Source organism: Camelus bactrianus, chromosome 7 (assembly GCF_048773025.1).
Source record: "Camelus bactrianus isolate YW-2024 breed Bactrian camel chromosome 7, ASM4877302v1, whole genome shotgun sequence".
NCBI lineage: Eukaryota > Metazoa > Chordata > Mammalia > Artiodactyla > Camelidae > Camelus > Camelus bactrianus.
This window is the reverse complement of record NC_133545.1, coordinates 13,687,688-13,698,209: the sequence shown is the minus strand read 5'-3', so window position 1 is coordinate 13,698,209 and position 10,522 is coordinate 13,687,688. Positions and strand designations below refer to the sequence as shown.

The window sequence follows — 10,522 nt, the reverse complement described above, 5'->3', positions numbered from 1 at the left end:
GCAATCTCCATTTACAAGGGTTCAGAGAAAAGTGTAGAGCCCATAGTTTGTTTGGCATTTGGTGATTGGCTGACTGGATATACGGCGTTTCTGGTCCAGCAGAGCATTTACAGAGGCATGAAAGTTAATGTAAGTTTTGGTTTGCTGATGTGGCACCCCGAACAGGAGTGGCTCCATCTTGGGCCTAGAAATTTATTTCTGTAGTACTGCCTTTTGATCATCCTCTTGGCCATTTGAGAGTTTTGATCAAAAATACCAGTGACTCTCAGTGTGACTGAGTTACCATTTCCCTTTTGGGTCTCAAGGTAGCATTCAGAAGAGATGTCGGGCTTGTATTCTTGTCGCTAGTTACGTTCTTCTGTCTGGTTGTTTTGGTCAGACGATCTGTTGGCTGGTCAGTGGCTACCGATACGCATTTAAAACTTTTGTGGGAACACGGCATAGTAGGGCAACAATCATCACTAGCATCAAAATAAAGCTCAAGGTTTGGAGAGTGTTTCTGAGCTAGGGCTTCCATGTCCCAAACCAGCTAGAATCAAGTAAGTCAAGAAGTGACCTGGAAGACAGAGATACTTCTTTAAACCCGTTGGCCTGTTTACGTATTTCATGTAATTGTGTCTGTACTTCTCCAGAAGTGTTTATCCAGTGAGCTTGTTCCAGAGACACTGAGGCATTGGCAGTCAGGGGTAAGTTTGTGATGGGTGGAAAGAACAAACAAATCCTAATCGCCAGCATCACAGTAAATCTAACAATTGGTTCGAGGTTAGATTACACTCAATTTGTAATGGCCTGAGACATATGAATAATAGCCTTCTCTTTGCCCTGGCCTGGCAAAGCAAAAGGTAGACAAAAGAATCGAAGACCTTCATGGCATAAGAATTAGGGAAAAGATGGTCAGAGAGGGAAGGAGGAAAGGGAATCATTCTTGATCTGGCATCTCGGGAGAAAGCAGTCTGCCTTAATGTGGGCTGCTTCTCTTCCTAGTCAGTTTCCTTTTGAGTTCTCCCATGTTTACACAGAAGCAGATGTCAGGTAGAGCCTTCATCAGTCGTGTCATATGCATCCAAGGTTTGACACCTTGAAATGTGACTTGAAGTGTCAGTGGTGAAGAGTACTTGTAGGTTACTTTGCATGAATCTCATTTTTGCAAAAGGATCAGAGTAAAACAATAACTGTCTGTAAACGACAAGACTTTAAAATACCCACAGCTAAAGATCTGACAAGAATTCAGTTCTGGAATTGACAAGAAGATGTGGTTATTTCTGTGAGATAAAATGGTAGACATTCATCTATCTAAGGTAATAATGAATTATTTCAACATTGTACCAGTACATATCAGATTTTTTGGAATTTAATTCAATTTCTGGAACACATATTAATAACATACCCATACAAATATAACCTAAGAATGTTAAACATCACTTCTTATTTGACAGTGCTTCCTATATAACTTATTAAATTAGCTTCGTTGGTTTAACATTTCTCTTTTTATAAGGAGAGAGAACAAATCTTTTGAGATGTTCCAATGGTTTTCTGAAAAACTCCAGAGTTAATTCGAGGTCAGAAGGACTTCGTTTAGAATTTGATTTTTGGCAAGTTTGCTAAACATTTAATTTAGTGACTTCAAAATCAAATATAGAAAGTTAGTTTTAGAAACAACAAAAACTTAGCTCTTTTTTCGGGGTGGGGGTGTAATTAGGTTTTATTTATTATTTGTTTTAATGGAGGTATTGGGGATTGAACCCAGGAACCTCATTCATGCATGCTAAAGCACGCACTCTACCACTAAGCTATACCCTCCCCCTTTAAATTTTTGCTTTTTTAAATATTTAAGACTGAGTTTCCATAAGTAATCAAAGATCTAATAAAGACAACATGAAGCACAATAAGTTATTTTGGTATAACCCAGGATTTGTTTTCTAGGCAGATTACTCAAAAGGTAATGAGAAGACTATCTAATTTCTTATTAAGAGCAAACCAGTAATATAAGAAAACTTTTAACAGAGAAATTCTAATTCTGCATCAGAGTTTTGATATGAAAACTCATTAAAAAAAATTCCATTCCATTCCAGTCAGCTTGACCTCACATAAAATTCCTTTTCTAAGATTCATTCTCTACACACCACCTACAACTTTTTTTTTTTTTTTATCCATTCATGTTTTGCCCTATGTTTGGGGGGTTTTTTTTGCCTCTCTCTCATGTTCTGGAAAAATCAGTTGTTTTACTTCAGGACAAAATCAGTTTTTCCCTTAACAAGAACACATCTTACTTTCATGGCACAGAGATGTTTCCCTTTATTTATATAAATTAGACTTCTTAACCCCTAAGTAAGCAACTGTGTACTGTTTTATGCTAGCATTCTGTGAATTATTGAACTTATAAGTTGTTCCATGATTTCTGGAAATACCTTCCTCACAAATTTTTCAGCGTGGTGCAAAACATGTTCAATAATTGACCCAATATCTTTCAGATTTTCTGTGAAAGGAAGCCTGTGTTCAGTAGTTAATGTTTCAGTGTTTTCTTACCTGGGGATGATCTAGGTATTCAGTAAATAGCCGTCATTAAGTTTATCTCAGTGTAAGTTATAAGGTTTCAAGTTATAAAAAAAGTTTGGAAACAGTTTTTAAGTAGACAGAACATAAAGCTTAATTATTATTGAAAAGCTCATTTATAAATTTACCTATTTAATTTACCCACAATATGTTAATGTTGATGACTCTAAAGACATGCCTATTTTAATTAAACCAACAAACTAAGTTTTTTTAATCAAAGATTATCCTAGGTCACATGAACTTGAAAAACATTTGGGTTAGTTTCTATATTTCTGAAAGTATACTTGAGTTATATAAACTTTTGTTTGTTTTTAAGTCAATTAAATAGAGCTCATCACAAATTTTTGCAATACCATCTAGAAGTAGAAGAAACTCACGTCCATAAACACATGGATGTGAACAGATCTTACAGTTCGTGTTAAAGTTTTAGCCACTAGATTATAAAAGAACAGTTGGATCCAAATTGTGTTTCTGGCAGATAGAGTGAATTAAGGTTACCTGCTCAGATGTCTTAAGTCTTCACAAATACTAGAAACAACTTTAATATTTTTCATTTACCTAGTTCCAATAGCCACCCCTTCTTTCTTTCTTTCTTTCCTTTTTTTTTTTCTTTCCAAGAATTACCTTCCTGGAGTTGGAATGCAGCTTCCTCCAAAAAGAACTTTTGTTATTAAATCTAGAACTTTTACAATCCCTATAAGCCTTTTGAGCTGAATAGGGCAGAGGTTTTGGGATTATTAAAAAGGATAAGTAGGATTTTTCCGGTCCTGTTAAAGACTCAGTTTGTAAGACAAGGACAATTGTTTGTAATTCCTCAAAGAATCAAGGGGCTGATCCCCCACCTAGCTACATTGTCTTCATCTTGCTGCTTTATATCAGGAAGATCTTCGACTATGCTAGAAATCAAAAGATTCCTGTGTTCTAGATTTAGAGTTGTTTGTCTTTGGGATTTTTTTTTCTCCCCTCTGGGTACATAGTTTCACTTTTAGCTTGGGGAGAAAAGACCTCAAAAGTTTCTATCAGGTTCTGAATATCAGTTTCCAATTTAGCCAACTTCTGACCATAAAGTTACCAAAAAAGAAAAAAAAGAAAAAGAAACAGTCCTTTCAGCCTGGACAAACAGTAAATATTCCTGGCAGTACTGAACAACCCTCCCAAGATCTAGATAGCCAAAAGAAAGAAGAGCTTGAGAGTCGGCAACAGTTGGTCGGCCCCTAGCTGCAAGTGGGATGCGACCCACATTCCGATCAGAGGGGGCCTGATGGTTGAGCTGCCTACGTACACAAGAACCAACAACCTGCATGTGCCAGCAGCAGAAAGGCAAGTTCTCAGGACGAAAGACAAGGGGGCAATAGCTATCCCCGGGAGAGAAAGGATCGATAAGCAAGGAGTTCCCCAAACCCAAATTCCCAAGAGTCTGAAGTTGGAAAGGAAAGAACGCGAGATGTGTCTCTTGACGGAGAACTACAGGGATCAGGAAGAGATGACTTCGGTAAGATTTCTCACTTTGGCTGGCTTCTGCCAGTTTTCCTAGGATCCCATCCTCTAGACTCCAGTGAGTGGACTTAAGAGTAAAGAGTGTAAGTTCTGGTATCTACCAGAATTTGACAAGATATTTCATTAGTTTTTAGTTTCCCCTGGACTGTTTGTTTAAAGAAATAACTGGTAGCAATTTATCAGAGAATCCCTTAGAGGCCCATCAGCCCTGGAAGGGCCCATATGGGAGCCCGCCTTTGAAAGCAGATACGGGGGTGTTCAAGTTGGGGGGGGTGGGGCAGGTATTGTCTTAATTTCTGGCCCTGGAGCTGTTGCAATTTTAAAACTAACTTAATGGACCTTTGTCTTCGGTCTTGTCTCTTTAGAGTGGAAAGACCATTCAGTTAGTGGTAGACAGTATACTCAGGCAAAGGAGCATAGAGGGAGTTGTAGGAGTCACATCAGTCGTAGAGACTTGTTTTGTGTCTTCAATTTTTCATTGGCCTTTTGCATTGAATCTTTCAATGAAGTTGTTTTGGAATTTTGAAGCCTGAACCCCAGTTAAAATAGGTATCCCCTTCTGGTTGTTGATTTGGGAACCCTTACTTTCAAGTGCAATTCTTAAATAAACAGTAATGTCTGTATCTTCCAGGACCACAATTAGTAGACATAAAATAAGCAAGTGTGCCAGAAAGTGGACTACTCAGTTCTTTGAAACTTGAGGATCCCATTTCTTTAGCTATAAGCCTGAGGTCTCTGGAAGGCAAATTAATACCTGAGAGGGATGTACTGCTAGGTTGGGGATTTTTTGGTATTTCACAGTGTACATCTAAACTGTTCCATGACAGCTTAGCACAAAAGTCTTAGATTTAGGTGGTGAGTGTTCTAATACCTCTTAAGTGCTTGTGGTTTTGGCTTCAAGATTCCCATTAGCAATTGATCTGTTTAATTCTTAGATGAGATTTCTTTATAAAAGTAGTGGGCACTCTAATGGCTTTTTATACTACCTACTGTTGCTTCCCCTTATGGGCTCCCAGTACAGCTGTCCTGGAACTTTTCTGGGAACTATATATTTTTATATACATATATATATATACACATATATATATATATTTCCCCCCCCTTTACATAAAGTTTGGATCAGAGCCGTATACAAGTGAACGGAGCTCAAATCCAAAAGCAACTTGCTCTCGGTTTTGATGAGAGCAACAGTAAAATCAAAGAGTTCAGTGGGCTCCTTACCTGTGTGTCTGGTCCCAAAGCCACTAGCAGTCAGCTTTGGATCCCATCCTCATCACCAGAGACTGTTAAAGATGATCGAAGATGACAGTTTAGGTAATCCAAACAAACTTTGACACTTAATGAAGCAGGCTGTCTCCATTTGCAGAGGCCCCAAAGAACTGCAACGTGGGGCTGAAGGCAGGAGGACAGAGAATAAGGAGCAAGGAGGTAAGGGTAGAGCCCAGAGTTGGCTTAGTGTTTGGGCTGGATGCACTTTCCGGTCAAGCAGAGCATTACAGGGACATGGAAGTTACTAAGGTTTTGGTTTGCTGATGTGGCCCCCAGACAGGAGTGGGTCCATCTTAGACCTAAAAACTTATTTCAACAAAACTGTCAGCCAAATTCAACCTATGGTCTGCTTTTTTATACAGCCTAAGAGCTAATAATGTTTTTTATATTTTGGGGGTGGGGAAGTGGTGGGGGCTATGACAGAGACCACATGTAGCCCAAGTCTAAGATGTTAACTCTGGCCCTTGACAGAAAAGGGTTCCTGACCTTAAGCCGTTCGTGGTCCACAGAGGAGTGACCCGCTCATGCACATAGTTTGCTAGCTCAGGGATACTTCATGCTTGCAGTGCTTTTCCTTTCGGAATGGAGGTGAAAGGTGAATCAAGCCTTTGGGGACCCCAGTTTCAGAAGTCTTCACAATAAGCCTGACTAGCAGTAAAAGACCAAATGTAAACGCTTGGATGTTCTCCTTCCACAGCATACCTGTGCGCACAGGTGTGGTGTCATGCGTGCAAGTGGTTGCACAAAGGGCATATAAGTACATGGTGTAGAAAAGCTTGCTGTGCGCTGATTCTACAGGGGGAATCTGATTCCCATGACGCAATTACAATTAATGAAATTAGTAGAAACAGACTGGGAAAAAGTTTATCCCCAGCTTCTTGATTATTATATACAAGTCTCAAATGAATTAAGTATATTATTTTATGAATAAGCAATTTGCATTAATAAACATAGAGGTCACAATTTAAGGATGCTAATTTTAGCGATACCACCTCAAATTCATGTCTTAGCTACAAAATTTCAATCCAGCTTTTGCTATAAACCTCATGAGAAAAAGTTTATATGAATGAATAAAAGCTCAGAAATACTAAAACCACTTAATTGAATATTTTAGGGTACATCTAGGGTATGTGAATTATATGTCAGTAAAGGTTTTTTCTTTTTTTACCAGCTTTAAAAAACAAACATCTCAGAGAAAATATATAAACACTAACAGACTTGATATCAAGGAATAAATGCCATTTCCCCACTTCCCATCTCCACACACCTTTCCAACTTTTAGGTATATTTTATAAGAGTTCTCTATTGATCTTTTCCCTGTGCTACAATATATATACATTTAACCCACTTCATTCTCATGTGCCTTATTTCTTAAAAAATATGTAATCAGTTTCTTAATTACCACCTTATTTTTCAAAAATAGGTCATCAGTTTCATAATTACCAAGTAGCATACAGAAATTAAACCAGGTTTTTTTTAAAACGTGCCACAGCTCTTTGTAAGATGCATTTTTCTTCTCCAGTAGACAGACATAGGTTTGCAGGCCTTCATTTAATTTGCTGGAACAAGAAATGATTTAATAGATCAGTACATTTAATTTTTTAAAAAGTCTTTGCCATTCATATTCAGCTATCTGGCACTAAAAACTAGTAATAGAAGGTTCTTCAATAAACTTAAGGAATTTAGATCCTAGCATTTACCTTGGTGTACCTGACAATGCAGTGGTAGCTTTATAATTCATTCTAGTGCAGTACAGACATTCAGGGAAAAAAATCATATTATAAATATCCTTTCAAAAGTTTTTAAACCATTGACAGGTAGGTTCATCCAAATTATTGGGGATGCTGTCTGTGCTGTTGAAAGTTTAAATTTTTGGCATGTTTTAAACAGGGAAGTTTTACTGTCTCAGTCACTGTGCTCACATCACTGCGACACACACACACACACACACCCCTACACCCCTACACCCCTACCTTTTAAGATTTGCCCGGTGACATAGCCATTGAGTGGCAGAGCCATCAAGGGCTACATGCCTATCCAATTGGAGACACATGTTAAAGTTGTAAGGAACTGATATTAATAAGTCTTGTGAACACACATGGAAAATACTTTCACTAAGATGCTAAAACCAAGTCCCAGTCCACAGAATAGGGCATGGTTTTCATAGGTGGATATGGCTTGAACTGGAAATCCATTAAAACACGCTGGGTGGTGAGCCAGGTTTCTTTTCTTCTTTATCTTTAAAGATGTAGCAATACACAAAAAGGAAAAATCCTAGCACTATGGAAAACTGGCCTACAATTTAGCATCACTTAATTTTGCAATCTAGTTTAAATTCCAGTCCCACTGTGTATTAATGTGTTCCTTTTTGCAAGTTACTTAACTTCCCTTTGCCTTAGTTTCCTCATCCATGTGAAGGATGTGACAATCCTTTTCTCCCCCCTTCCCATATGCACACACACTCACACACCCTTGCATACCGGTAACAAGCTTTGTGTTTAAGGCACGGAGACAAAGGGCCACCACCTATACTGTGGGATGGAACCAACCACAAGGGCAGAGGGCTAGGAGAGGCCATCTCTGGTACAACTTTGCCCCTGGAAACACACCTTCTTACACTTTTGAGGTGTCCTTTCTTATGAACTTTGTGAAGCAGAGTGAGCAGTGTCTACTGACTTAGTGCTGGGGCAGTGCTGAAGTTTTTGACCCCGCTCTTACCACAGGCAGCCGACAGAACTAGGGGAAGGGTAGCTGGACCCGTGGTAAAGACCCCGTGGTCCTACAGGCAACGCAAATGGCTCTTTCTGCTCCTCTGGCCACCTTCAGCTCTGCCGCAGTGCTTACGTCCAGACAGCAAAGTGGGAAGAGTAGAAAGCTGAGGTGTCAGCAGTATCATTCAGTCTAGTCCCTGTTCAAGCAACAGCTTTTACAGGAAGCAAAGTTTTGAAGTAACTGGCATTAACTGCCGCTCAAAGTCACATGCAGGAACACTGGCTGCCTAGTTTTTCTATTGGAACCCACTAAACAAATCTATCATTGTGTTAGCGCAGACTTGGGCATCATCATGTCTGCTTAAATTCCCATACTCCAAGTTTGACCAATTTCCTTTGGTCAAAAAGTGTTAGTTGCAAATACTTAAGAGATTCCTGCATCACTTACCTGCAGAGCCCGTCCTTTGGTCTCAATGGGGAGGGTAAACGCAGAAATGGCACACACAACACAGACAGATGAGAAGAGACACAGGGCCCCCAGGAATGATGCACTCATAAGAACCTGCAAACCACAAGGAACGACTCAGCTTACTGTGCCCCAGTCACTTTTAAACTGGTCTTTATGTCAAAGGGAAAGTAAGGACTCACCTCACCAGATACATAAATGAAGGTGCTTTGCAGCCGTTCTGCAAATTGTGCTTTCCTAACATCCTGGATCTAGTATTTATTTGGGCCAAACTGTTGTAGGCATTTTGTGTGACTCTCCCACGAGCTGGGAGCGACATCTACATGCACTGGCCAGGTTAGACATCTCCCTGCACCCACCCCTCGGGCATCTTCAGAGCAAACCTGTACCCTATCTGCCTGTTTTCCCAGCCCTTTCATACCAATTCACTTTGCTTAACTTGTAACCAACCCTCTCCTTTCATGCAGTACCACTTCTGCCAAAAGTCTACTTTCCCTCTTCAGTTCTGACCAGGATGAACCAGGAGGAAGTTTTGGGGGAGTAGATGTCATCTCATAGCCTCTGAAATGATAACATGTTTCTGCATTCATGACGCTTCATGGGTCACAACCAATCAAAACTTACTGTGGAAAAAAATGGACACTAAACAGTGGATTTCTGCCAATTTATATCTATATAATCTCCTTTAGCTTGGGTCTTCTCATCCTGATACTGGCTAGTCTACACCCTCCACCTCACACATCAGTTTCCCTAGAGCTGTACCCAAAGTTAGCAAACAACCAAGCACTTGGAAGTTGTCAACTAATCTCATAAGGATGGTTAACTGAAAGGATGAAGGAAGGCTCTCTAGAGTCACAGGATGTTGCAGCTGGGAGACACCTAGAAACCACATGGTCTAGCCCAACCTCTTCACTTTACAGATGAGCCTAGAGTAGGAGCTAAGTGACTAGTCCAAAGTTAGAGAAAGATCCCTGCCATGTAGCAATAGACCCTTAGTGCTGTCACCACCACTGAGGTTCCCTAAGACACAAGATTTGAGAGCCCATCCTGTGTATGAGGCCCACGTGCCTTCTAAAACAGTACATTACTCCACTTGTCAGGCAAACAGAACACATGATGTTAACCACATTAACTATTTTGTAGTTGACCTGGCAAGTGATAGGCATTCCTTTCTGATTTTTACCTCCCAAAATAAGTTACAATTTTCCCCAAACAGAAGTTTGGGAAACCAGACTCGGAAAACGGGTAGAAACCTAAAGGAGACCAGGCACAGTCAGGCATGTATCGGGATTCTGCCACGGCTGCCACTTCTATTTTGACACCAAAATTCTCACCACCAGCAGGATGAATTCTCCACTCTCTCTACTTCATATCCTTTGCACCAGATTCACAGTCTGAGGTTATGTGAGACCGTGATGGGTTGAGTTTATGTCACAAAACCGCTCCACCAGCTGGGATCAGGGAGAGCAATTGCTTCCTAGGGATAGAGGGCTCTGCTTCCTCGCAGGACTCTAGCAGTCCAGTCAGTGTTACGGGATGTTCTTCCAATAAACTCCTTTCTGTCTAAGTTGACCAAAGTCAATGTCTATTGTTTGCAAGCAAGATCTCTGAGTAATACCTAATTATAAAAATCTGGCCAAAGAGGAAATGCAGAATGCCAACAGGCACATGAAAAGGTGCTCAGCATCACTCATCACCAGGGAAATGCAAATCAAACCCACAGTGCAGTATCACCTCACACCATCAGAATGGCTTTCATCAAAAATAACACAAATAAATGTTGGTGAGGATGTGGAGAGAAGGGTACCCTCCTATACTGCTGGTAAGAATGTAAACTAGTGCAGCCACTGTGGAAAACAGTGTGGAGGTTTCTCAAAAAACTAAAAATAGAACTACTGTTATGACCAGCAATTCCACTCTGGGTATGTATTCCACTGCTCCTCAGACCCCCTCTCCCTCCAAAAAAAACCTTAGATGAAAATTTTGTTAAAATGCATATTTTCAGGCCCCACTCCAGATTCGCTGT

The 10,522-nt window shown here is 40.1% G+C and overlaps 1 protein-coding gene across 7 annotated transcripts in view; it reads right to left on the bottom strand.

Moving 5' to 3' along the window:
• Positions 1 to 1,288: 1,288 nt before the first annotated feature.
• The window catches only part of SVOPL (SVOP like), a 67,469-nt gene continuing 58,235 nt past the window's right edge, over positions 1,289 to 10,522 (bottom strand). For all 7 annotated transcript variants that reach the window (XM_074366962.1, XM_074366959.1, XM_074366961.1 and 4 more), the window contains 2 exons: positions 8,479 to 8,592; positions 1,289 to 6,878 (listed from right to left, as the gene is read on the bottom strand). In XM_074366962.1, coding sequence (XP_074223063.1) covers positions 6,867 to 6,878; positions 8,479 to 8,592 — 126 coding nt within the window. In that variant the 3' untranslated portion in view covers positions 1,289 to 6,866. The remainder of the gene's footprint in view (positions 6,879 to 8,478; positions 8,593 to 10,522) is intronic.